Source organism: Orbicella franksi, chromosome 6 (genome assembly GCF_964199315.1).
Source record: "Orbicella franksi chromosome 6, jaOrbFran1.1, whole genome shotgun sequence".
Lineage (NCBI taxonomy): Eukaryota > Metazoa > Cnidaria > Anthozoa > Scleractinia > Merulinidae > Orbicella > Orbicella franksi.
The window spans coordinates 1,814,473-1,842,471 of NC_138150.1; the positions used below are offsets into that span (position 1 = coordinate 1,814,473).

At 39.7% G+C, this 27,999-nt stretch overlaps 2 protein-coding genes across 2 annotated transcripts; one reads left to right on the forward strand and one right to left on the reverse strand.

The window, feature by feature from the left end:
• Nucleotide 1: 1 nt before the first annotated feature.
• LOC145489854 (BLOC-2 complex member HPS5-like) lies at nucleotides 2-20,759 on the reverse strand. Its single transcript, XM_081468916.1, has 31 exons — nucleotides 20,346-20,759; nucleotides 19,240-19,350; nucleotides 18,171-18,232; nucleotides 17,851-17,905; nucleotides 17,100-17,231; nucleotides 16,669-16,811; nucleotides 15,910-15,942; nucleotides 15,239-15,329; nucleotides 14,673-14,755; nucleotides 14,163-14,240; nucleotides 13,323-13,414; nucleotides 12,670-12,809; nucleotides 12,334-12,441; nucleotides 11,540-12,210; nucleotides 10,862-10,920; nucleotides 10,684-10,713; nucleotides 10,260-10,330; nucleotides 9,885-10,138; nucleotides 7,887-8,845; nucleotides 7,432-7,555; nucleotides 6,806-6,991; nucleotides 6,382-6,501; nucleotides 5,872-5,991; nucleotides 4,877-4,989; nucleotides 3,715-4,003; nucleotides 3,505-3,580; nucleotides 2,492-2,539; nucleotides 1,816-1,873; nucleotides 1,687-1,720; nucleotides 1,011-1,090; nucleotides 2-769 (listed from the first exon to the last, which is right to left on the reverse strand). The coding sequence occupies exons 1-31, from the start codon at nucleotides 20,463-20,465 to the stop codon at nucleotides 678-680; spliced, it is 4,632 nt and encodes a 1,543-aa protein (XP_081325042.1). The 5' UTR covers nucleotides 20,466-20,759; the 3' UTR covers nucleotides 2-677.
• Nucleotides 20,760-20,822: 63 nt separating this feature from the next.
• On the forward strand, nucleotides 20,823-27,961 carry LOC145489863 (lysosomal aspartic protease-like). The gene is made up of 8 exons (XM_081468930.1): nucleotides 20,823-20,926; nucleotides 22,306-22,577; nucleotides 23,257-23,375; nucleotides 24,056-24,255; nucleotides 24,903-25,025; nucleotides 25,460-25,604; nucleotides 26,221-26,319; nucleotides 26,803-27,961. The coding sequence occupies exons 1-8, from the start codon at nucleotides 20,865-20,867 to the stop codon at nucleotides 26,962-26,964; spliced, it is 1,182 nt and encodes a 393-aa protein (XP_081325056.1). The 5' UTR covers nucleotides 20,823-20,864; the 3' UTR covers nucleotides 26,965-27,961.
• Nucleotides 27,962-27,999: the final 38 nt, after the last annotated feature.

The following is a 27,999-nucleotide window of genomic DNA, read 5'->3' on the forward strand; positions in this document are numbered from 1 at the left end:
GAACTTCTCACGCTTTGTGTTACGAGAATATTACTTGTCTTAAAATCTGTCTTTATCTATATATCTCTGTATTAATTACGTATAAAATTTTCATTTATAAAATTCTTTTATAAAATCCATAAAAGGTCGGTACAAATGAGGGGATGTGAAGCAGGGACTATTTTTTGTATAAGAAAGGAAGTGTCCCAGCTTCATGTCCTCGAAGCGGAATTGTCCCCTTGCATGTGGCTTCTTCCACTTTTTCAAAATTATTTATAAATGTGGATGTAAACGTTGAGTAAGGTTTAAATTTTCTGGTTAAAATGTGTATGTCTGTTTACTACTCAAATTTCTGCCTGTCTTAGATAAACCCAAATATACTCAAATTCTCAATTAACGGCAAAGCTTAGCTGTTTGAAAACATAGTTTAAAATTGTTTGTGGAAGTATCACGACGAAAATTTGCGTTCGTGATAATTTTAAACCCCCTTTCCCGACACCTCTTTTCAATTCTTTTGCCAAGACAAACCTGGTTTGCTGTTGAAGTGCTAAGACTTATAAGAGTTCGTGCCGCTTTGAAACATAATATTGGTAATTAAATTTTAATTTCTAAGATTTGGCTTGGCCTATGTTTTTTTAAGCCCAAACTATGAATCCTCGCTGTATTGAATACTTGTTCGTTTTTGCTGTCTTGTGTGCTCAAAGTACTTTTGTTCCCAAAGTGGTGAGATTTTGATGAAAGCACAACACACACGCCGCCTCTGGGACACAGTGTTTGTGGAAAACATGACCTGAAAATCAGAATTTTCGTTTATTAGACGTCAATTTACGTGACAACCTTCGGAGAAACTCGTGCGTGCCCGAGCTATTTTCTAATTGGATTAAAAAAGTCGGAGAGTTGACGAGTGCCTCAACGAAGATTTGTCAAAAGCTATTCTCGTTTTCCCCTCTAAAGTATTCCTTTTTGCAAGAGTACAAACGCCAAGTTGTGTGGCGCAAGCAAACAAAACTCTTTAACATAAACTAACTTACCGCATTCAAACAGCAGAAGTCCCTGATTGCTTGTTGAAATCTGTTCACACAGTTTAAGCGAGCACACCAGACATTCACCGCTTTGGAAAAATAATATTATACACGTTACATAAGTTAACCGTTTAACGCAAGAAATCATCAAATGCCTTTCTTTAATCATGGTGTTTATGTACGTCTCACAGAATTCTTTTCAGGAGAATGTCATTTTTTTTTTCCTTCTCTTTTCCTTAATTGATCCAACTCTTTCTTTGATAGCCTGCCTATTGCACAGGTACAAAAGATGGGTAAAATATAGCATTTGATATCGGAGGGGGGGAGGGACTCAAATAAAAAGGACGGGGGTGCGTCGGAAATTTTGAAAAGAACCCTTAAGAGGTATTAGGATCAGTTTTGTGGGCGTGGCTTGAAATATTTTTCCCTAAGAGGTACCAATTCTGAAACAACACATTTTCTCCTGTCTTATTCAGTTTCTCGGCTCAATACTCAAGGTACCGCTAAAACTCCGGCTGTTTCTTTTAGAGGCTTAACACCCTCAGAGGTACCAAAATCACTTTTTTAACCCCTGAAAGGACGACGAGGGCCCCCGTCCTTTTCATATGGGAGTTCCCCCCCCCCGGGGGGCGGGGTTTGATATCTGCGATATCAAAATATCGCGTTAGCTGATAATGGTACTCACTCAGACAGACGAATGTTTTGTCCCCAGTTCGAAGCTATAGAGTGAAACAAAACATTCAAATGTATCAGCAAAGATGGGATAAGATCAGTCTGACTCGCAACTTGTAAAGAATGAAGTCTCGCGTGTTACCTCCATCCTCTAGTGTCCGGAACTGTAACATGGACTCCAACTGAGGTTTAAAGTCTTCCTGTTAAATTAATTGCACGACATTTTATACTAACTATTTGTATTCCAGGTTAGGAGCTGTTCTTTTTACTCGGAAATGAACAGCAACAGTCGCAACAAATTTGCATTCAAAACAAAAAAAAAAAGGACAGTCACTAAGGCAGCGTCCACATTAGACCGCAGGAATAATGAAACGCAGCTTTATTTCTACGGTTAGGCTTACCGTCCACACTAATCCGTCGTGAAAACGGAGCTTTTCCAAAACATTCTTCAAACCGGAGAAACTTGAAAACGCCGTCTTTTCGTCAGTTCGCGTGCACGGAAAACATTTTGAAAACGGAGCTTTTTGAAAATAGCCTGTGTACACGAGGAGGCGGATGTACATAGGCTATTCGAAAACGATCACATCACGAGAATCACGTGATTTCCCTGCCCGGGTTTTCCTCAAACACAAATCCAAATTGACCGGTGTTTCTTGCGTTTTTAAATTCCTCCGGCGTAGTGTGGACGGAAAATATTTGATGCGTTTTCAGAGTGAAACCTCCGTTTTCAAATTTCTCCAGCATAGTGTGGACGGGACCTCAGGGTTAAGTAAGTAAGTCAAGTAAGAACCAAAACACAAATGCAGTAGCTTGGTTACCTTGCTTGTGGGACCGCCTGTCTCTTCTTCCTTACGGAAATTGTTCAACTGAAACAGAAGAAGAGGTATGAACGTCTAAACAAGCGATGTTTCACTTTCTTTCTATGTGACAGATTTGGTGCGCTACAGACGGCAGATGGAACGAAAACGTCACCAAAAAAAGTTCAATGAGCAGAACAATGGATAAACACGTGCGTTATAAATCTTTGTACATTTCGTAGCCGTCCTCTGCAAAACGCTGAACAACGTGAAATGACCACCTTCTGCGTATTTTGGAGAACGTAGGCCACGACGGCAAAGTTTTCGTGTTTCTTTTTGCAATTGATCGCTGGCATTACATATTTAGTTTGAGCAGGCTTTCAGATCGATTGGCGTACTGAGCAGATTCAAATGGTTGCGAAATTCGATGGTAAAACACAAATCTGTTTTTTTTACTAGGCGTCGTCCGTGGCGTCGCCGTCGTCATTGCTTAAGGTCCCTATAACACTAAAACATCAGAATCTACCAGCCGGAATGTGATCTTTACCCCCTGATGTGTGATAACAGTGCGACTACTCGAATCGAGCCACCTAGAAGAAAAATAACCAATCAAAATGTTAACTGAGAACAATGGACTGGAAGCTTTCACGTGTCGTCAAGTATCAAGGGACTGTTTGACGTGAAAACATAAACGACTCCTCTACGTTATATACACTCTTAGGGATTCAATCCTTGACGGCAAATTGTCATGATTATAAATCTAGCTCGAAAATTTTATCACTTTGCGACAACGTAACCGAAACCGTTGAAAAGCGTACAAAATTTAGGATCGAAACTAACCAATCAACAAATGGCAAAGTTTCCTGAGAGGTTCGTAACACTTCACACTTTGTTGGGTTTTCAATTTTGTTAAGGACTGTTATTGGTTTATTTGAGGAAAAGATCGCTATCCTTTGTTCTCAAATAACGTTCTGATTGGTTAACTCTTTTTCAGGTGGCCTGGTTTGAGTAGTTGCACTGTGACTGGTTTGTACCTTGGGAGCCAAGCAACCGCTTCTTTGTGACCACAAATAGGAATCTAACTTTTTAAGCAGCTCGTGAATCAAGGTCCTGCAAACGAAAACATTACAACAATGGATTAACAGAAAAAAATACGCAGACTTCAGAAGGACATAAAATCTGCTCCCAGTTCCGTTCAATGTTGCAATGCACAGCGCTAAAACAATACAGAAATGGTAACTAACCTTTGCCGTCTCTCAATCACGGCTCCTAGCAGACACGAGTAGTAGAAATCCGTGGTGAGCAATGGCATGTCACGTGGCAGAGCCTGCAGTAAGTTGACAGTATGTCCAGCGCCCAACCGTTCAAGCATTAGATTGATCACGTTACTCCAAGTCAAATCTGGGAGCCAATCAGAAGCAGACAGTGGTGTGCATGAATGTGGACTGTGACGTGGGTCTTTGCCATGGTGATCGCGAAATAACAACAAATCCAACAGATGTCTCCACTCATCCAACGTCTTTGGCAGGAGTCCTGAACATGACGAAAACCGAAACACTGAGTACTATTAATACCAACGTTACAACCTCAAACATTTTCAACAAGAAAACGCAACATGTTCACATCGATGACCAAAGATCACTCAGTAGAGAGAAATATTACGATCCAGATCTTTTCACTCGACCACTTACAAGCCGAGGTGTTAGTACTATAACATGGTCAGTGATCAGTTTGGTGTTTGAAGAGCTTTTTTGTCGGCAGCTTCTAAGGTGTCCTGATTCAGCATCAGAAGGAAACATGCCAAAACAAATTCACGGCCGCGTTTATTTGCTCTAAATTTTACATAGAGATCACTTGGAGTTATAACGTAAAGTTTACGTGCATCAAAAGTCATAGATCGAATGTTGCAATTTCATCTCTGATCAATACACAGCCTAAAGGTTATATGATGATCATGGTATGTAAGGTAAAGTAGACCTGCATACGAGCCAAGTGGCCCATCAGACCGGGGCTTATCCCGGTTTCCGTAGCTTGAAGCGACTAGGAGTATTTCTACTCCCCCCTGGATGGGATGCTAGTCCATCGCAGGGTTACCCCCAGCATTAAATTCGCTTGTACCCATTTATACACCTGGGTGGAGAGAGGCACTGTGACAGCTAAGTATCTTTCCCAAGAACACAACACAATGTCCCCAGCCAGGACTCGAACCCGGACCGCTCGATCTGGAGACGAGCGCACTAAACATGAGGCTACCGCGGCTTCACTGATCATGAGAATAAACAGAAACAGCAAAGGGATACTTTCTCAATGTAACACCAAATTCTCTAAACTATAATAAAAAGAAAATGCATGTTAATCGTTAAGGAGAATTGATATTTTAACCTGAATGATAGCAGTTGTACATACCCCATGGTTGCGAGTCTTTAATCAGCTTTAAGTCATTCAAAGAGACGACAAGTTCCAGAGCCTCTCGCCTTCGATTTGTCTTAATACAGACACGGATCAGACCCAACCAGTAACTGAAAAACAGAGACCGTTAATAATCAAGTGCATTTCGTACCGTGCCACGAAGACGCTGTATGAAATGTTAATGTAAATCTTATTTATGGTGGTCATGCACTTAGCTATACAAGCACTAAGCTTAGCTAGTTTACAGGCATGCCACTGAAACAAAGGAAACAAATATTTCAAATAAACGTAACACAGTTAAAAATCCCAACTGGCAGGAGGCAGACCAGTTGGCTATTTTACAAAGCGTGACTCGGGACTACCAACAACAGCAGAGCCCTAAACCACCCTGTTCACTTCACGTTGTTGTTTCGAGAGGACGGCTATGAAATATTCAAGGATTTATAACGCACATGAGTGCACTGCTATTGTTCTGCTCATTAAATCTTTTCTTTGGAGACGTTTTCGTTGCCATTGCCGTCCTGGTTTGCTTGAGTTCCCTATTAACCATGCGGGCACTGAACAGTTTTGTGTACCTGAAGACAGCGTACATGTGAAATAATACCCACATGTGAATTGCGGATGAAAGAAAAACAACTTGTGCACTATTCCAGGCATGCAAATGCCATGGTTGAGATATGAAACCCCAGGGAGTTGGGTCAATTGTAAATTTCTCGTCTTTTCTTCAATTGTCATGTAGACATTTTTTCTTGGACAACTTTGTCCAAGGGGGGAACGCACAATGAGGTTAACCCTATGTGAAGCACCAACCCGCGAGACAAGGACAGACCACAACACCGGGAACCCCATGCCCTACTCTTTTCGATAAGTGTGTGAGTTCTTTAACGTCCCCAGCTAACCATGTAACACTAAAGAACGCGTTTCTCTTCTAGTTCCTGTGGGGAAAGACGTTACGTGACGAGCCAGCAAATCACAAATCCGTTTTCTCTCACCCATGCTTCCAGCACAAATCCATGAAGTCTTTATATTCTACAGAATCCCTTTGGAACAGAAAGTCAACGAGGTGCTGTAAATGATCCGCCTTTTGCCACTGCAGAGTGTGCGATCCCGGTCTACAAAAAATTGATTGAATGTCTACAGCACCATTGAGCACACGTGCAATTTGCTAACCTAAAGTACACACAGACTTAATTATAACAACGGCTGACGGTGCTAAATGAGCTTTTATGGGTCAACGGTAAACCACATGAAAATTGTACTACGTCTATACAATCCGTTGATCAACTGAAAAACTTTTCTAATAACGTTCTTTTAACATTCTATGTTGTTTATCGAGAGATATAACATGACGCGACTCAGGGCATAGGCCATATAATTGCGTCGTATGTTGCTTAGAGAACGAGAAACCGGAAAAAAAAATAAAGTGCAATGCAGCGAAAACGTTGAACAAACTATTTTCATAATAACGAAAAGTAAAAAAAAAAAAAAACTGCATTTCTGACCTTGGCTTTCCACAGTGCTGACAGTGCAGTCCCTCTCTTGATGAGTCTATAGTAAGCGCGCAGTGGAACCACCATTTAGCAATCTCTATATCCTCGCAAATCTTAGCAATTGTGTGCTCCCTAAAGAAAAGACAAAAACAAACTGTAGGCAAACCACAACAATAAATGACTTCATCAATATGTTAGTCAATTCATGTGTCATGTCACCCATGTAATGTCACGTCACGTTAAGTCATGTTATGTCATGTCGCGTCATGTCATGTCATTCGTCATGTCACGTCAAGTCATGTTGTGTCAGAGTTATTTCTTTAGTTAATGGAACAACTCACTCTGAGCTATTCCTGTTACTATTAACGCGTAAACCACAATATGTGAAGGATAAAAGTCACTACGCGACTAACTGCAATTTAAGAAAAACCCGTACTTGGTATTTCCAACCTCAGCTCGCCATCGCATTAGCTGTTCCACATAAAATACAAAATCCGCTGAACCAGATTCCAGACTGCGAGCACGACTCTCCCGACAGATCTCCATTACCTCCCATGGCTGAACATCTGGGAACATTCTAGCACATGTTATCATTGTCTCGCGACTGTTGTGTTCGTACAAGCTACAAATGGGAAATTGAGACTAGTTAAGAATACTCTGAAACAGTTCTCAATAGTCCATTATCAAGTGCACATATTAATGTATCATTGGAATAGCGTAGCAATAGTAGCGAGCCCAGAACAAGGAGAAAGAATTAAGCTAAAAGTCACTACTCATTAGCCAAAGTATTACTCGTTTACACTAAATAATTCATTTTTCATCACAAATTATCACCGAAAATTCGCAGAAACATCAGATTTTATGAACGTCAGATATAAACCTTTTTCCTTGCAAAGCCAGTAGACAAGGCAGAACACCTATTCTCAGCACGATATCTCAAGTTTTTATTTGGTGGGCCGCGTATCTGTGAGCTGTTAAATCAGAAAGTGATCGCAAGGAGTTGCAATAGCCTTTTCATGACAGTCTCGGAAGAAGGAGGGTTAGAAAACAAGCACAGCTTACCGAGTTAAATGGTAAAGGAGGATATCGGAGTAGACATCCATCCCATCATGCAGTTCATGAAGAGCTCGACGTGCGTCACCTTCTTGTAGGTATCTAGCAATGACGTCATCAGCGGTAACAAGACCTACACAACAAAACAATTATTTGTACCTTACTAGAATAGCATGGATCACACTTTACAGGGAGATGACAGCAAAAATTCACGGCTCAAAAATCTCACTGTCTTTTGCCCAATTTAAGTCATTTAGGCAAGGTTCTTGCAGGAACTTAAGATCATTGCCGTCACGTTTTACCACATCTTTTACGTATTAACGCAAGGCTGTAATAAAACCTATACACGCAAAAACATTCATCTTAAACTTGGTATAGTTCTAGACGTATTATACTACTAACAACAGTATTGCTTTACAACAAACCAAATAAAGATTTTACAAACCAATTGTCAAGTCACATACCCGACAGACACTCTACAAACGTGTTCCAAGTCTTTCTTCTGTCTCCCCTGCTCATGAAGAAAGTCCGTCGTAATTGTTTTACATCCAGGAGGAAGAAATAGTAAGCCAAGAATTTTGCGCGAATGCTGTCGTTCTCCTGTTCTACGGAGCTTTCAATATTGCTATCGCAGAATGCAGTTCCATTTTCACACAACCCACAGATGGGCTCACAATTTGGTGTTGAATGAAAAGTAGCTTGGCTTTTCCTTGCTGACGAGGCATTGCTGGATATTTCTTCAAGGGTGGTGGCACTTACGTCACTGGATTTGTGCCGAGTCCTATTATCAGCTGACACCTCCAGTTGTTCAACACAGTCACGATTTACATCAACAACATCTGCAGGGTCGATTTTTAGAGTGCTTCCCTTGCAACTTTCCTCCATAACATTTGTGCTGATTGAAGGGGGAATTGGTTCATCAATGTGGGATGCAAATTCGTCAGAAGACCCAGCTTGTGTTGATTCATCAGTCGCCTCATGGCCTTCAACCAAAGAGGAGGAATCGCATACACGAGCTTCGTCTTCTTTGACTTTTTCAGAGGTTTCGGATACAACGATACTCGAAACATCATCCTTGGAATTAGATGCATCAGTCATTTCTATATTATCTTCAACCACCGAGGATGTACGCGAAGATGCCTTCTCACTGCTTATCGCATCACAGGAAGCATCAAGCAAGGATTCTATGCCTTTCAATCCATACACACCACAATCAAAACACATTCGTGTTAGATACGAGACGTCGGCAAATGAAGGCTCGTCAAGAAAATACTTCAAATCAATCTTAGTGTTGTTTGCATCACTTTTGATGTTCAACTGTAGACAGCTCTTCATGGCTGCATGAAGCTTTGGGATCCACTCTTCAAAAGCTTGACGAAGACTGCTAATGCTGAAGAGAATGAGAGGATTCTTCACTTCAGTCCTTAAAACAAAAAAGAAACGTAATCATCAATCTTTCATTCGCTGCTATTAATGAAACGATAAAAACTTTGGGGCTAGCTCATCTCGCAGTTGCTTGTGGGACCATTACTGAGGACAAAACAGAAGATGAGAAGCCATTGCCTGATTTCCAGCCGAAAAGGACCAGGTACGAGTCTGTAAATTATGGGATTAGCAACTATTGATCCACATAGTCAGAAAGAGCGCACCGAGATTCACAAAATCCCCAAGTTTAGTGTTAATCAGGATAGTTTTGACTGAGATACAGCCATTTAAAAACGCCAAAATTACACAGAAATATTTGGGCATCCAGACACAGAGTCCGGATGGCCATGCATTTTTTTGTAAATTTTGATTTTTTCAAACGGTTGTATCTTGCTTACGATTGGGTCTATTTGTACCAAACTTGGGAATTTTGTAAAGCTTGATGAGCACTTTATGACTATGTGGATCAATAGCTGCTAATCCCATAATTTGTAGACTCATACCTAGTCCTTTTCGGCTTGAAATCAGGCAATACTGTCCCAGTAGTTAATAATCCCACAAGCAACTGCAAGATGACGCTCGTACCAGGTTTCTTCTCGTTTCTAAAATGGCAAATACTAAAAGGACACTGGACCCTACTTTGTTTTTATCTAACATTGACCGAGTTAGAGGCAATAGGCCAATTCCGATATATTAAAATTCTAACTTGGCTCCGAGGCTTAGGGGAATAAAACAAAAGAAATGGATTATTCATCCCTCATCCTCGATGCGATTTCTTTTGTTTTATTCCCCTAAGCCTCGGAGCCAAGTTAGAATTCTAATATATCGGAATTGGCCCATTGGCCTTTCATTGCCCCAAGGTTTCCTCAAGAGTACTTGGTGCATTTTCCAGCGGATTATACATGAAGACTTTATGTTTACTAAGCATGAACTTTAGAGTAGGGCTGCAATAACAGTGGAGCCGCAAATACAGCATAGGATAATTAGACATGATCCTTTCACAGAAAAAGTCAAAAGTCGCACAGATAAAAACACACCGTGTCTTTGCTGAACACTCCATGAGCTCCTTGACCTCTTGCGGACACTTTATTTTCTGTGATTCTTCTTCTGCGTTGTCTACTGGTTCCTCTTCTACAGGTGGATTGGGAGATGGTAAAGGAGAGAGATCTCCTGATGAAGGTTTTAGTTTCTTTTTCAGCAGTCCCTTGGCTTTTGATAGCATGGCTGGAATGGCAGGAGGCAGTTCAGTTTGTATGGGGCTGGCAGGTTCTGACAAACCTCTGTTCCTTACCTAGATCAATTGCCGAAAGAACCCATGTAGTTACTGTAGTTATGAAATAGGCGAACGAACTGACTGACTGACAGACAGACAGACAGACAGAACACATCGAACTGGCTCCAAATGCTCTTACCTCCGTGTCTCCAGTCGAGGAATATGTCGTACGAATGGAAGAGCTCCGTCCATGGGGTGCTGAATTGCCCTCTAAATATTCACAAAAAAGCATTATTTGTACAAAAATTAACATACATACAAACCATTTACGGATAAACACTCCACGAATGGATCACTCATCTTCCCAGACTGCATGAAAACTGTTCAGCAATGATCTCGTCAATAGGCTACTAGCTGAAGAATGTGGAACAAGGCAGTATAAACAAAAAGGAAAAAAAAACTCTCCACTGTCTTGATTTTATTTTGTATTGAGTTATCTTGGTTCGTACAGTATCTAATCATCTTATTCTAGAAATCACAGTAAAATAGAGATCAACAGTGGTGGCATTGGGAATATGTTATAAGCTATGACCAAACTAAATAAAATTAGATCTAACCAATACCTTGTTTTAGTTTTTGAGGTGAATCAATATCTGAAAAAGACAAAACGAGCTGTATTAGGGTTAACACCAGTCACAGAGCAACAAAGCACAGTAACTTCAACCCATATAAAGAGCAAGTACAGTGGAAAAACAGAGAATAAGACAGCAACATTTATTTTCACGTGAACTATACACATACCAACGGTGACAACTCTCTTCTTTCTTTTCTTTTTCTCACGAATACTTAACTTTTCCCTCCTGCGAAAAAAGGTAAAAAAAAAAAACATAAAAACGACACAAATCGTATCTTTAAATCAAAAAGACCAAAAGGCATATGGTTGAAAGTGTCTGTAAAGGAAGGAGTGATGAAATAGAATGGATGGAAATAAAGCAACTGCGACCACTAGAGACTGTCAACCCATTAACTTAAAGACTGCCTTCTAATTGCAGTCTCTTCTTTTTTATTACGCATTAGGGAATTTAAGAAAACCACAATGCCAACGGCAACACAACGTCATTAAACAAACTATTGATTAAGCAGACCAATGGTTGTGCACGTGCGTTATAATTCTTGGTACATTTCTTTGCCGTCCCCTGTGAAACATGAATTGATAAAATTCTGGATTGTTTGGAGAACGTGAACCAAGACGGCTAATTTTTTAAATTTCTATTTCAAATTTATCGCTGTGTTCCAGATTAAAGTTTGTAATAGTCTTGACAGTGAGAGACAAAGTAAATGACTTTAGAGTATCACGAGATTCGTAGGTAAATACAAATCTACTTTTTAATCGACGTTTTTCTCGGCGTCGCCATCATGATCCCTTAATAGAGAGCACCCCAAGCTTTACAGATGAACAACAAAAATGGTACCACTCACTTGTCTGATGCTTCCTCTTCCCCAAATCCCCCCTCATTTCCAGACTGTCTTGATTCACTGTCATCAGAATGACATGGACTCCGCTCGTGTGTCTTCTTCTGTAGCAGTGGGCTTTCCTCTTCCTGGATTGTTTCATGGACATCCAGTCCTTCAGCATATGTACCAGTGTCAGCATCACTGGCGACCTTACTTTGAGGGCCACTGACCTCACGGTGTGGATCTGGACTGCTGTCTGCTCCAGGAGAACTCAACGGTCTTCCACCTCCTGGGTTGTCAGCTGATTGCGATCTCTTCAGTTTGTTGAGTCCCTTCTGTCGCTCAGCAGTGAATTTCTTGGCTGCTGCAGCAGCCGACATCAGTATACCTTCAAATGTAATGTCAGCACTCCACTGCTTCTTTACCTTCCTATGCAGATCACTTTTACTCACAGACCCTTCATCCAAATGAATGGCTGTCATCTTGTCATGATCTTCTCCTGTTTCCGATGTCCTTCCGCCAGATGGCACGTTTAACTCTAAATCATCTGTGAAGGCATCACTGCACAAACTAATGGTGTCAGGACTGTCCGTCAAGCTGGTGTTACCATGGTTACTTGGTGGATCATCACTGGCTTCTGTTGCAGGCTCCATGTCACGCTCAAGTTCTTCCAGCTCACCAATAATACCGTGACCCTATCATAAATTAAGACAGTTAGGTTATTCATCATGAATCACACCTGGAGAATAATCCAATTTGTTACAAAAAGATGCAAACCAAACAGACAAACTGTTCAGTTCGGAAATGTTCTTACATACCTCTTTCTCTTCTTCACTTAAATCTTCTCTGAGTTTTGCAACCAATGAAACAGGAACCAAATCTCTTGCAGAGCCAGGAATGATGTAATGTTTGCAACTTAGCAGCACCTGAGGATAGTCAAGACACACCATAGTTTAGTAGGCGACTTAAACAGGACCTAACAGTGGCAGATAACAGCTCTTTTCTAGCATGCCAACCATGGGGTTTAGTAATACTCCAAGTTACCGCTTCTGGTACCAGCTGCCACAGGCCACTTGGTTCACACAAAAGACTTCTCCTTGATACCAAACTCAAAACATACCAATCTGATTTTATAAATGTTTTTCATTTTTCACCTGAAGACACTGGCTAGTCTCTCCCATTTCAAACAGCCTTGACACGCATTCTTTAACAGAGAGAAGAGCAAACCATTTCACACAGCCTTCAGCATCATACACGTAAAACTCTTTTCCAACACAAACAATATCCTCAACCACTGCAAAAAAAAGTTATCAACTGTAAATACAAAACATGAAATACTCATGAGTGACAACTTTGTAGATATCCAGTAACATGGATAAAAACTGTATCAAAGGTGAAAATAATTCATGCTGCCAGACATGCCAAGCACTGAGTAACCAGGAGAACTGCTTCGCTTCATCCCCTAGGTACAAACAGTTAGCCCATCACAGATTACTCCCAGAAGTTGCCCTGACAGTGATCCCTTACACTCCCAGGTGGTGAGGCAATCAGAAATTTACATGGCTTGCCCAAGAATACAACATCAATAACAATGCAAGGACCCCTGTTGGGTAATGGACCTTGTAACATGATGCCCCAACTGAATCCTATGTCTTATGGTATGGGACAGATAAATGTTTGAACCAAAATTTAATAAGCAATTTCTAGAGCCACATATGCAATGACAGAAGAGAATACTACTTTGTGATAACCTGCTCTAATGAAGTATAGTGTATTGGCAAGTCTACAGCCTCCTATCTGTTCTTACCTTTCTCCATGGCATACCAAGCCACCAACTGCCCTAAGACTGGATCCATGATGTACACTGAAGTACCATGCCATGTCACTATGAACCGATCCCTAGGGAGTAAATGTCATGCAAAGCAATGAGTTACGTGTACAGAAGTTAATTGAAGGGGTGCGGAGAATAAGGCCCTAAGTGACTGTTGATGTAACATCAAACTCTCCTTGTGCTTGATAAGGGAACACAAGGTATTTTGGGCTTTTTTCCAAGGAATCCCCTCAATTATGCATTTTATGCAAGGTACTACAGAAATTGAGCCTATTTTTGAAAAGGGATGGATCAGAACACAAAATTTAAACACACACCTAGATTAGTTCAAAGTTAGCATGATCATGGTTAACATTTTGTGCTCAGGGGTTGAACACAAAACACACAAAAACCAAGACTAGATTTGTTAAGTTTAGTGCAATTAGGGTTAGCAGTCAGTTAGAAGTTAAAATAACTTTTTACATGTAAGGATGTTTCAAGCTGTTCTGGACTATTACAGACCATCCCTGGAAGTTTCAGTGTTCCCTGCACTAGTATACACTGGCCAACAAAAGTTTTGGGAAAGCATAAAAGTGTTACTCAGGACAAAAATAATAAGTTTTTGATTTGAAAAATATGTCATGCTCTTCTCATCTCAATTGTCATGTGAGGAGGCTTTGCTGACAGAGGGTCACCTTTCTTAATTTTCTCTTGCAAATCATCAGACTGAGTGCATTTCTTCATACACTCTATGTTGCATGTTTGATATAATGGTTGATGCATTAAAGAATTACAGCTTAGTTGACAAAGTTACATTGTACCAGCTGATAAAATTACCTGACAAGCAAAAGCTTTGCAAAATTGACAGACTGTGGTGGAAAATCTTCTTCTGTAATTGGCACAGTGGCACTGTGACTGCAAAATAAACATTCAGACTACATGTACATGTATGTAAAACGTTATGTCTTGACTAAAATTTATCATCAACATCAAGGCAAAAAGTGACGTCAACAGGGTGGAGCTTTGGCTTAATATGGTCTCAATGGCAGTAAGTCCTGGATGATAAATCTTTATTATTATATGGCTAGCTCTGTGAGCAGGCAAGATGAATCAAATCCTGCACTCTGATTGGCTACCTGAGCGGGCAAGATGGAGCTATCTTCAAAAATGGAGATCTGGTTGACAGAGACATTAGAGAATGCATAGACTTCTGAAAATGGCCTCAATCTTCAGAAGGCTTCCAAAGAGTACTGAGCAGACACATGAAGAATTTTGAAGAAGCACATTGAGACTAGTTAAAGAGCTATTGCTAACCCATCTTCAAAGAGTATAGTTACCGGTACTAACCCGTGTCCAAGTAATGGCACTGCTGCTATTCCTAGAAGTTTCTTGTACTGCTGTGTTGCCATGACTTGTCCATCTATACTAGCCTACAAAGAAGATATATTCACAAACCACTCTAGTTATCCATTGTCATCCCTCTAAATCCTCACTTTCCATTAAGTTCCAATACTGTATCATGAAAACCTTTTTCCCAAATCAAAAGTTAGGTTAGTGACATGTGATCTAGTGTGCCAGCCATATACATGTAAATCACCCAATCTGGGTTTTCCCTGAGTTATGCTGAGACTAAATGCCAATTACAGACAAATTTTCCCAGCTGTATGGATCTTGGAAGGTTATCACCATCTAAAATTTCTTTCACTTCACTTTGCTTTTCGCCATACCCCCTGGAGGTAATAGGCTAGGCGTTGACTAAAATTTCACTAAAATACCAAAATCTACTGACATTTTCAAGGTGCTTAGGTCAGAAAAGTGGCTAGGCTTGTTATGAGCCTGCTTTGTTATTGTTTAGATACCTGGGTAAGATTTAATGGATTTATATTATATCATGCTACAGAATGAGTACTCACTTCCCATAACCTTGATCCAGGACGAGCAGCATAGATAGTGGGATTGTCAGAGATACCCTCTTTAAAGAAGCAGCTTCCATATAAACCATCCCTGAAAGATTGAAAGTTGAATTGATGACACTGTTGATGATTTATAACTACTGTGCAGGGTTCAACAAAGGGTAAAGGGCAAAGGTCACAAAGTCATATTCTAACAGACCTTGGTGAGAAGTTTTATTTCATGTTTAACCTGTAACAGCACATCAGACAAACAACATTGTTTTTGAATTATCAGCTCCTCTTAAACCTGGACTTAGTGAATATAAATGTATGTATATCAGCCATAAGGGTTCTTGCCATCCCATGGTTGAAACCATGTTCACACAGGATAACCTTGTGCTCATGGTACCTGGGTGAACACAGCTTTTAAGAAACCTATGCCAATGATGGAGATGGGGTGCAGATCTATACAAGCCGGGTAATATTTATCACATCCCTGGATCCCATAGCAGAAATGAATACTGGTCTGTAGGCATTTTACATAAGGTCCCAGGCATAATTTAATCTAAAATTCCTGATTTTCAAATATCATGGGCCAGTGGGAATTTCATAGATTGACATACTAGGTAATTTTAAACTAATAAACTGTGTCAATGCTCACCAGGAGTCTGAACAATCCAGAAAATACTAACCTTAGCTTGACCCCAACTGCCACACAATCCAGACTAAAAACAAGGAGATATTGTAGTAATTTTTAAATATAGTTATAATAAATTACGATAATGTTAAATGCTAACAACAATGTTCCACTTAACAGCTGGGGCTTCTTGGGTTAAAAAAAAAAAACACACAGTTACCTCCTGAGCTAACAAGTTAATGCAAAACCTGTGATGATTTAGTGAGACCTGTATTATTTAACAATTAGACCCGCAGCCCGCAAGGGCTACGGGACGATAGCCCATAAGGCGAAGGCAAATGGGCTATTGACCCGTGGCCCTTGACCCGTGGCCCTTGAGGGCAAAGGGTCTAATTGTTTTAGTATCACCCAACTAGTCGGACAGAAAAGGCAATAATAAAGTTGGCAAATGCAAGTTGAAGAAATATTTATTTGGGAATAACACGAAAGAAAGCGTCATGCTCGATTGCGCCAATTTCGCTACTCGAGGACTATTACTAATAGTCCTCTAGTAGCATAGCCAATCAAAATGCAAGATTTGCATTAGTCCACTAGTTGGGTGATACTAATATCTATTAACCCATTAGTATTTCTAATTGACACCTTAATTTAAAAAAGTGAATTACCTGGATCCCCAAACACAAAAAGGTCTCTAAGCCTTCTCCTGATAATTCATGCAACTAACATGTATAATTATGTCACACTCAACCTCACTCAATGATTACTTAACATAACTTACTCCTGAAGATGGATAAATCACCTGTGACTAACAAACCTTTTGAGATCCACAATGGCACACTTGGTCATAGTAGAAACAAGAAGTTTATCTCCAACACAGTCCAACTGTACAATACTGGTGTGAGCCTTTGCTACAATAGTAGTAGTGTGGAGTAGAGGAAAGCCTTTGTTTACAGGTAACTGAAAAATATAAGGAACAATTCAGGTATCTTCAAAGCACTTTGAATGAGGAGGAAGTGGGATGGGGAAGACAAGGAGGAGGAGATGGATAGGCAAAAGGGGAGGGAAAGGACGCAGGAGGAAGAGGTGGAGGAGGAGAGGCGGCAGAAGAAGAGCAGGAGTAGAAGCAGGATCAGGGCCTTGGGTGACATGAAAGATCACCTGATAATGAATCTAAATTAATTAAAGCAAATCCTATTCAGTTGAACAATCTAGAGAATGGAAGAATAGAGACCATTTTAAAATTACTTTGCCAGCTTGTGGAATGTGAACAACGCTCACAACACCCTTCACGTCACCAATGAAAAGACGGGTTTCCTCTTCATCCCAGCATAGTGCAGTGACAGTTGTGTTCTTGTGTTCTTCTGACCGCCGAATAAACTAACAAAAAACAGTCAGACACCATGCAGTTAAATAATCTCTCAAGTGAGTGACTGAATTTGATTTTTCGTGAATAACGTTCTGCTTTACACCAGTTGCCATCATTTTCACTGCTGCACAACCTTTAAAAATACAATTCACTTACATTTGTAGTACTTAGATTTCTGTCAATCAAGCTTCCGCGACAAGGAAATTCACACTCACAGCAAATGTTCAAACATGTTCAACAAGCAGTAATAAATCACAGCTATCTTTTCTGTTGACATAAAAACTACCGAATAGTTTGCCAATACCGACATTTTGCGAGTGTATGTGAAGATGCCCAGTATTCCATATAAGGTCAGTGCTTTTTGACAGATAGAATTCTTTTATAATTGCCAATTGGATTTTGATTTCAAAGGTTGCATAGGGGTGATAGCAGTAACTAGCGAGACAATCTCAGCCAGTGCAGAGTGCAAATATGCAATGTACAGCTCTGACACACAGTAGTCACAGAAATCCTCACCCCTGCTGTTCACTCCCAGTTTGTATTGACTTTGGTAGTCAGCTAGAACTTTTCTCCTCACAGAATATAAAATGACAGTAATCATAGTTTTTAAGAAGCAACTCGATCTCATACCTTTGGTTTCTCTCTGTGCCTTGAGCTTACTTCCCATACACGCACGATGCCAGGACTTAAACCAACAAAATAAAATTTACTTTTAACTAGTTACTACAAAATAGTGCCGATGAGTTAATTTGTTTTGGGTTAAGCATTTAGTAAACCAGTTTGAAATCATGACCATGACGGTGTTTGGATATCTGATCTTCATTAACATACACTTTTACGATTTTATTTCTCCATTTCTAAAGTAAACTTAAACCAAAACACTATTCCTTTATCATTGAACAACTAAAAGTTGAGTTATTATTGACAAATTATTCATCGGAATACCATACCTTGTTGCTACTCCTAAAAGACTGCGACATTGTGCAAAGCAAACAGCAAGTATGGGGCCATCCTGTCAGTGAAAAGTTTTAAAATTCAGCACTACATGATTTGCAATCTCTCTCCTGTTAGTATGGTGTATTCATTTACCTTGTTTTTAAGGAAAATGACCAATTTTTTAAGTTTACTAGACATGTTTCGACAGATCTTCTGTCATCTTTAGTTGAATGATTACAAAGCAAGTTGAATAATAAGTAGACAAAAATGCTAATTAAGACAAATAGTAACAAAAGAATGTGAAAAGATGTAAATTAAAAGAATAATTTTAGATTTACATGGCGTAATTGCTGATTGAGGCAAGGTAGTTCTTTTTGAATATGGATAGCCTTCTTTATCTTGAGTTGAAAGCTGGTATTGGCATGATCTAAAATATGAAACAGTCTGTTGAACACAATGAGCGACAACGTTCAGAATTCTGAAGATGTTTGAATCAAGCGCTATTGTAATGATTTAGACGTCAAATTAGTTTTTTCTTCCTTTAAGATAGGTAACCTTTTGGTGTGAAAGACCCTATCCCCGGCGGGCTTCGTTCACATGTGGTTTATAAGTTTACATATGCGGGCTGTAATGCCTGTTATGTCGGCGAAACCACCTGACATTTTTCCACATGCGTATGTGAGCACTTAGCCGTTGATAAGGCCTCTCACATTTTCAAACATCTTCAGAATTCTGAACGTTGTCGCTCATTGTGTTCAACAGATTGCTTTCATATTTTAGATCATGCCACTACCAGCTTTCAACTCAAGATAAAGAAGGCTATCCATATTCAAAAAGAACTACCTTGCCTCAATCAGCAATTACGCCATGTAAATCTAAAGTTATTCTTTTAATTTACACCTTTTCACATTCTTTTGTTACTATTTGTCTTAATTAGCATTTTTGTCTACTTATTATTCAACTTGCTTTGTAATCATTCAACTGAAGATGACAGAAGTTCTGTCGAAACATGTCTTGTAAACTTAAAAAATTGGTCGCTTTCCTTAAAATCTTTACATGTCTGCTGTTATCTAGACCATTTACCTTGTTGCTTATGAATCTGACATGTTTCTGAGTCTTCCTGTCAAATACATAAAGGCCTCCAGTACTAGAACCCAACGCTATATACTTTTTGGAAGCTGTCATACAAGTGTACTGAAAAGAAGGAAAAACAAAAATGTCAGTATTTGTAGATGGACTCCAGGAAATACTCTTACTCGCCAAGACAATTGAGGAGTCTCCAAGATGGTCTTATAGACTTGCAAATATCATACCTCTAAAGGAGAAAACTGAACATCTCACAGCAATGTCACCCAGGATAGGAGAACTTACAAAGTCTCCTTATTTACAGTCCCAGGGGTACCCCTTATATGGCCTACACAGGGATGTCTTACCACCTACCTGACAGGGTATGGTTTCCCAACAGGGTATATAATTTGATGCAAGTCTGTGCTAAACTCGGTAGAGTTGTATGATTGCCAAAATTTGTGAAATTTGGTTTACTCTAGCAGTATTCTGCTAGCCAAGATCAGACAGGTTTTCCAAAGGTATCCTCACTGTCTGGGGGGGGGGGGGGGACTTTGGGGATTTCTGGGTGGGGATGTGCCGCTGGGACCCTGGAACCCTTAGCCTATACCAGAGCTAGTTCAGCTGAATTTTGCTACCCTAACTAGAGTAAACTCCCCAAATCCCCCCATCTATCAACACTATTGAGGCTGATTTGCCTAAATTTAAACTTGCCGCTTTGATTTTTTTTATATTTTTGAGTGGAAATTCCTGGTTTCCTTAGTCTAGATAAAATCTTCAACCAACCAGTCAGTCTTGGGAAAAATGATACCCTATCCTAGACCCAAACGCTCTGATCTATATACCCTATCCTAGAGTAAACTGCTTGAAAACCATACCCTTCACAGCGGCACATACCTATATAGCCCATATATGGCAGTGCCCCGCCAGGCCTCGCTGGCAACCTGTAGCCAAGCATTGGCCCCCAAGCCAGAGGTGAGAGTTCCCTGTCACCCCTCGGTATTTATCATCAAATCGCCCTTGTCGGGCCTAGTGGGGAGCCGCTGATACAAACTTAAGCTTATGCTTATCACCTACATGTCGCTATTAATTTGAAAAATAAAAACATGTGTAACAGCACAAACCTTTATTCGTGAATATGGCTTTATAGGGGAATGCAGATCCTCCATAGATCCCATTTCAGTCAGCAAAACCCCATATTCACCGACAACTGAACTCCATCGAACAACCTCCGCGGCCGCCATGTTTGTTTAGATCGAGTTGCAATAGAGGACTGGCACTACAATGATCGTAAATCTTCGGAACAAGTCCGGAGGACTCTCGGATGATATCGTCGGTATCGAGAACCCACGAGAATCCAGGCCGTCCTATCCTGGGAGCAGGCGAACTTTTGACTCAGTTGTGAAACGAAAACAATTTCTCACGTGTGGGATGACTTACAAACCCAGATCCTCTGCATATTTATTTGATTTTATTTGTCTTAAATTTTCAGGAGTTTGTTCTTTGATGTGTTATTGAGTAATTTGAATGACGTAGGCCATGTCTCGTGACAAAGTTGTGATGCATGCCGCCTGTCACGTGGTCTGGCATATAAAGCGCTTTTCACACTTGGTCTTCAGTCTCCTTGGTTCACGAAATCAATCATGCAATTTTCCGTTATCTTCGTAGCTCTTTTCCTAATAGGCCTTTCTCAGGCTGCTCTAAGGTAAGATTCCTCTGCTTAATAGATTGGCCAATGATCTGAAAACATGAATTAAGAGATCAGATAGACACCCAGGCTGTTTGCCCGGTATTTGTATTTGTCTTCTCGTCAGAGCTAGCGGAAGCGTTGTGTATGGAAATTTTTTAGTGAACACAAAGCGAAGAGTTCTTTGTCGATCTTTTGGTTTAATTACACATGGGATGTTAAGTTTATTTCCGTGGAAGTTTATTAACCCCACAAATTTTCGATTTTTCTGCTGCTCTATGCTCCATTAACTTCCCGTTTCTTTCAGTGTCTGAATGAAAGTTTCATTCTCTGCTCTAACTTGGATTGAGCTCATTTGTTTGTGCAGTTCGTAAGCATGTACGAAATACCTTACATGTTTTGTACATTTTGTTAAGTGCAGTACCTCTTGCTGTAAAGCTCAATGTATTTGGGAAGACTTTCAGTGAATTTGTTTCCCAATATGCAAGAAAGTGGAAAACTACTAGTTTCAGATTCCTGCTGTGAAAAAGTGAAAACCTGCTTCAGTCCCAAAACAAGGAAATAGAGTTCATAGGCTTTTCTCTTAAACGAAAACGCGAGTTTCACAATGCTGTTTCTGATAGTTTGACTTCTTTTAACATGGAATTAGGAGTAGTCAAATTTCTGTGGAGAACATTGCTCCCAGGCTGTGTAAGTCGGCATGTTAGCTTACAGATGCAATTTTGCAAACTTATGAATACAGTATCTGAAAGATCATATATTTGAACTGCAGAGAAAGATATGAAGACATGATTGATCATCGCAGTTATATACACAACTTATTATCACAGTTATATACACAACTTAAGCAGTTGTATTTTAGTTGTTTGCATCTAAGCAAGTGCATGTTATGGAAAAACATTGCATCTCATTGGGTATCACAGGTTGTATGATTTGCGTCACTCAGTTGAAGTTTGCCAGACTGTAATGTGAACTTCCACACCCAGAGGAGAGCAATTACACTGTAATTGGCCCTTTCCAACAAATAAAAGCTAACTGCAAGAAAACCTGGTTGAAAATAACCAGAAGGAAGCAGTACGTTTGACATTCAACGTTCTGCAAAATATCCCTGCCAGGGTAATGGCAAATTGTTATTCAGGGGTACACTAAGAACATGCTAGGTATGGAGAAAGAAGTAGGTAAGTTTCATGGTCATGCTGTATGCGAGCCCTATCCAAGGTGAGAAGCTTTTAGTCGTACAGAGCAGAGTTTAAAAGTGCTTGCAGCTATGAGCCTTGTTGCATCTAAAATGATAATGAGGGCTTGAACACTGCAGAATTTGGAAATTGTCATGAACTTTCCAACTGAAAGTTCCAACTTTTTATTTGCTTAATGTGATTGCTTCACTATTCTTGCAGGGTCTCATTGACAAAATTTCAATCAATCCGAGATACTCTTCGTGAGGTTGGAATTACACAGAAGGGTCTGTTGGAGAAAGCACAACAAAGGAACTACAAATACACAACACAGTATGGTGACCCTGAACCACTGTCAAACTATCTTGATGCACAGTACTATGGAAGCATAGATATTGGCACTCCAGGACAGCCATTCAAAGTTGTGTTTGATACCGGCTCCTCTAATTTGTGGGTCCCTTCCAAGAAGTGTCCTTGGTCTGACATTGCTTGTTGTAAGTTACATTGTACCATTTGAAATTTGAACCATTTCTACTTATAATCTAAACTTTTTGAAGCTCACAGTTAAGGGATTGATATGTTGAACCTGTTTTTATCTGGAAAATAGCTCTTTGCTTACCATTATAATTCATTTCTTGTCGATAAAAGAATATACATGTATCCCAGTACACTAACAGTGTTCTTCTTAAGGTTTGTGGTAAAGTGGAACCCCGCCTTACGGCAACCCCGTTCATTCAGTTACCTCGTTATTACAGCATCTTTATTCTGCCCCGAACAAAAGCTCAGTCAGTCATTTTCATATTTAACCCCGTTGATATGTATGGTCAGGTTTTGCAAGGTGTAGGTGTTGAAACATCTAATAATATGTACATGAAGCTCATTTGAGGAATTGCTTTCCTTACTGACTGACATGCATTGAATAACAATTGTTTCATGTTAACACAATGATTTATTGTTTAGTGTTTTGTATTTAGTTCCTCCTATAAAGCTAGTCCTGTAATGTCCATAAATCTACACTGAGACATTCTAGAGAAATTCTCTGTTAAGTTATTAAAAATACATGTCGATCAAAATCAAGAGAAATGACCTACATGCATTTGTAGATCACTATATCCTTATTTTGCTTTGTTTCTTGTACTTAAAAAAAAATGTCAAAAATTAATGTCTTCTCAGTGTTGCACAACAAGTATGACAGTACCAAGTCATCCACATACGAGAAAAACGGAACTGACTTTGAAATCCGATATGGTAGTGGAAGCATGAAGGGGTTCTTGAGCACAGATAATGTGGAGGTATATAAAACTATTATCACGCTTGTAGTATAAAATATTATTTGGGTTATTATCTCTATTTGGACGAGGTGCTTGACTCACACAGCACCTCTCCTGCTCATCAATTGACCAGAACTAGAAGCTCCTACTGCATAAAATTTGTCCCTTTCCCACTGTTATCGTTGTCTATTTAATTGCATTATCTAGTTATGTAAAAATGTGACTGCTAATGATGTATAAATGTTTTGCAAAGTGCGTTGGTTGGCTGATTCAGAACTTGAAAACTAAGGGCAAAGAAAATCCAGGAAATTGCATCTCACAGCCTTACAACTTTGGAACCTTTCCTAAAAACAGTTTCCAGCACCCTTTATCGTCCTAAGAGAGACTCCTGTGAGGAGTTTCGCTCATGCATCCTATACTGGTTGTATAGTAGGTGGAGCCCCTTGCACTCTGAAGTCCCAAGTTAGAAGTGGCGCAAGAAGTTCTTGTGCCACAAGAACTTTTGGAAATGCAAGAGTTTAATGTCTTTGACTAAGCACAAGAAGCCACAAGAAGTTACGAATCTACATTGTAACGGCAAAGCTGCATGAAACACAAGACGTTGTCGAGTCCAGCAGTGTATAGACGGTGGTAGTGTGAATAAATGTCAAGAACTAGATTTTAATGTTTTCAAAAGTATTTTGTTTTTCTTTATGTTGTAGATTGCTGGCTTGACTGTGAAACACCAAACATTTGCCGAGGCAATGAGTGAACCAGGGGTAGCATTTGTTGCTGCCAGATTTGATGGAATCCTCGGTATGGGATACGATACAATTTCAGTGGATGGCGTGGTACCAGTATTTTACAACATGGTCCAAGAAAAACTTGTAGAGAAACCTGTTTTCTCCTTTTATCTGAACAGGTTTGTTCAAACGTTCTTATTTTTTGTGACATACATTTGTAATTAAAAGACTAGTTGCATGTGCAATGTAAGGCCAAATGGAATAATAATTTGTCAACGTCCAGTATGTAGATACCATTGGGACCTGCAATACATGCGTTGTCTGCGCAAGCAATGTTTCTGCTTGTGAAACATGTCAGTTAGCAGAGGTTCAACTGTTTAAGAGTTGGACAAGTGTGTTCTTCAAGGAGGTTGAAGGAGGCAGTGTGGCAGAGTGGTTGAGGGTGCTGGATTTGAAATCTGGAGGTCCCTGGTTCAAATTTTCAACCCCACCACTATCTGGTTTTGTTTGTGGTAATTCCGAGTTCAACTCCCTGACTGTGTGGTGTAAATAGCCAACTGGTCAGCTTCCCACCAGTTTTGATTCTAATATTATAATAGTTTATGTTCTATTTACAATATTTGTTTATTTATTTACAGTGTCCCCAATTACCACAACAGTGCCAAATACATTTGACACTTGAATAACAGGGAATTGATTTTGTATTACATGTAGCTGGGTGCAACTGCAGTGATAGAACTTTGCTGCTTTATAAGTGACCCTTTCATTCAAATTCTGGATAGGCCAAGTTCAATTTGTTTTGTTTTACTGGTTTTTTTTTTTTCAGGGACGCATCTGGCTCCCCTGGAGGTGAACTGATCTTTGGTGGCACTGATCCCAAATACTACACTGGTGACTTCACTTATGTTCCTGTGTCTAAGAAGGGTTACTGGCAGTTTAAGATGGATGGGTAAGCTAAACTAGGTCTCTGGATTAACTGTTTTGGTAGTGAAATCAGACCTTTGTTAAATGGCAAGACTACATGTACAGTACTTGTGATATCATTGATGTACACCTGAGACTTTCTCAGCTTTGTAAAGAAATTGAGATGAGACCTGTGAAATTTGACCAAAATTCTGCAAGTTGCATATTTTTTGTTGGACCATTGGCCACCCACTTTGCACATGTACATGTATTCTCATTCTGCCCTTCTATTACATTAATGAATTACAGTGAACAAGAAATCAAGGTCCATGTAAATCAAGAAATATGGCATCAGTTGACTTATGGTTTGCGAATCAGTGACTCTTGGCATCTTTTAAGTGCCCTGTTGTGATAGGACCCCAATGTAATTTACATGTACATTTTCCATCACTAAAATTCAATTCAAATCTGTGCTTTTAGCGTGGCGATGAATGGCACTACTAGCTTTTGTCAAGGCGGTTGCCAGGCCATTGCTGACACTGGTACATCACTCATTGGTGGGCCTACAGCTGAAGTTGAGAAGTTGAATGCCATGATTGGGGCAACTCCTCTTGTTGGTGGTGAGGTAGGTGTCTTCTGACTTAATGACACTCCCTGTAATGTACATGCAGTGTTGCCACAGGTCAGGAAATGGTCAGGGGAAAAAAATTGTTCAAGAGCAAGGAAAAGTCAAGGAATTTTATTTTGAGTCAGGGAAAATTGACATTTTGATGAAAAGTTAGGGAAAATTGATTGAAATGATTTAGCGTGGCTGATTTAATACCATTGAGGGCTGGAAGAAACATTTGGAGTCACCGTGATCTCAATGATATTTTTACTTAATGAAGAAGGAAAATTTGTTGAAATTAACTTATCAGTCTTAATGAAATAGTGGAAAGGATGGCTGTAAAATGAGGCTAGAAGCAGCTTTTGTATCTGACATTTTTGTATTTATTTGGTCAGGGAATTTTTATTTTTATTTTTGTATTTTTATTTATGTCTTAAGTGGTTATTTTGTATATTTCACTCAATCTGGTGGCAATTTTCTCATGTCTGAATGTGGCTAACATCCCGGACACAGATTTTTTAACCACTAGCAGAAACTTACAATTACATACAGTGTAGTCATGGTCCCACCCACATGATACAACAGTAGGTTAAACACGTAAAAACACTTGTCTCTCCTCCTTTGTCTATTTCAGTACATAATTGACTGCAGCAAAATTGACTCTCTCCCTGCAATCGACTTTATCCTTGCTGGAAAGAAGTTCACGCTGACTGGAAAGGACTATGTTCTCAAGGTTTGCTTCCAACTATTGATCATTTATAAGACATGTAACGGTAAATATTTTTTTGTTATTTGTTGTGAAGATTCTATGTAAAGACTTGATAGTTTGAAGGTTGATTTATTATTATTATTATTATTATTATTATTATTGTTGTTGTTATTATTATTATTATTATTACCATTATTAAATACTGGCTCTTTGGATAATGCAATTCAGGAGTTTTCATTGTCGTAATAATACCATGCTCTACAAAATAATATGGTTAATGTACACATAATTTTTTGGGCACTTTTATTTTATCATATTTTTCTATATTTTGGGGGTGTTTTTGAGAAAACAAATATTTCACTCGCGCTTGTTGGATGTGAGATGGTTATACCCAACTCAGCGCTATGTGCCTTGTTGGCTACATATCCAATGCACACTCAGAAGTGTATCAGTGCTCATATATTTGTACTAGTACATCAAATTAACAATGAAGTGATTTGTTCATAGGTGACGGTGATGGGACAGACTGAATGCCTTAGTGGATTTCTGGGTATTGACATCCCTGCTCCTGCTGGTCCGCTGTGGATTCTGGGAGATGTATTCATTGGCCCGTATTACACTGTGTTCGACATGGAAAACAATCGTGTGGGTTTTGCCAAGACTGCTTAAGCCATCATAGCGGACCGTGTGGAGCAGGCTGTTACTAAATTTTTAAGTGACATGTGAAAAGACTACTGTAACTTGACATTTTGAAACACTAAACATGTTTAACTGTGGGGGACAGGGGGACAGGGGGTGTATACTTCATGTTTCCTGTATCCATTGCTATCTGTTGCTACCTCTTACTGAGTGGTGCTTGCCTCTGGTACATTTTTTTTTTCTCTGGTACACTTTTCAATCTCACATGGTGAGACACAGTAGCCTCATGGTTAGTGCTCTCACTTTCGGATCGAGCAGTCCGAGTTCGAGCCCTGACCAGGGACATTGTGTTGTGTTCTTGGGCAAGACACTTAACTCTCACAGAGCCTCTCTCCACCCAGGCGTATAAATGGATAGCAGTGAATTTAAGGCTTGGAGGTAACCCTGCGATGGACTAGCATCCCATCCAGGGGAGAATAGATATACTCCTAATTGCTTCATGCTACTGAAACCAGAGATAGGCACCAACCTGATTGGCTACTTGCCCCTTATGCGGACTTAAGCTACTTAACAAATTCTCCTCTCACTTCAGGACTGCTGATTTCCCCCCTCCCTTTACCCCCAAAGTACTGTCCCCCTGTCCCACCCTACTGAAACTAAACTAAATTCTTGCAAGAAAATTGGCAAATTTCAAAGTCATTTGTGGCCATGTAGTCAGGACTTTTGTTTGTTTTTTGTTTATTAACTTAAAATAAAAAAAAGAGGATCATGTAGAGCCATGTATAACTGTGTTATTTGCCTTTCAAGCTGGGACTGATGTTTTGAAACCAAGAAAAAGTATACCCAACTTTTCTGAGTAGAAGTAGTGTATGAGAAGTTTGAAAATATTCAGAACAATGTCTAGAATAGATAGGGGCATGATTTTTAACAGCAATGTTGCACTAGAGGCATTAGATAAGTTGCTTTTATTGCTTTTATTTCATTTGGTATTGTTTCATAATTAAATGATTTACACTTGATGTGATTTTTGTGGACTGTAATTCTTTAAAGTGACTCTCTAACGAC

Excerpts from the sequence above, each read along its gene's own strand:
- LOC145489854 (XM_081468916.1), bottom strand. The coding sequence starts at position 20,465 with ATGGCGGCCGCGGAGGTTGTTCGATGGAGTTCAGTTGTCGGTGAATAT. Across the intron at positions 14,756-15,238 it reads CTGGATCAAGGTTATGGGAA|GCTAGTATAGATGGACAAGT; the intron begins GTGAGTACTCAT and ends TCTTCTTTGTAG. Across the intron at positions 10,714-10,861 it reads GAAGAGAGTTGTCACCGTTG|ATATTGATTCACCTCAAAAA; the intron begins GTATGTGTATAG and ends TGTCTTTTTCAG.
- LOC145489863 (XM_081468930.1), top strand. The coding sequence starts at position 20,865 with ATGCAATTTTCCGTTATCTTCGTAGCTCTTTTCCTAATAGGCCTTTCT. Across the intron at positions 22,578-23,256 it reads TTGGTCTGACATTGCTTGTT|TGTTGCACAACAAGTATGAC; the intron begins GTAAGTTACATT and ends ATGTCTTCTCAG. Across the intron at positions 23,376-24,055 it reads TGAGCACAGATAATGTGGAG|ATTGCTGGCTTGACTGTGAA; the intron begins GTATATAAAACT and ends TTTATGTTGTAG.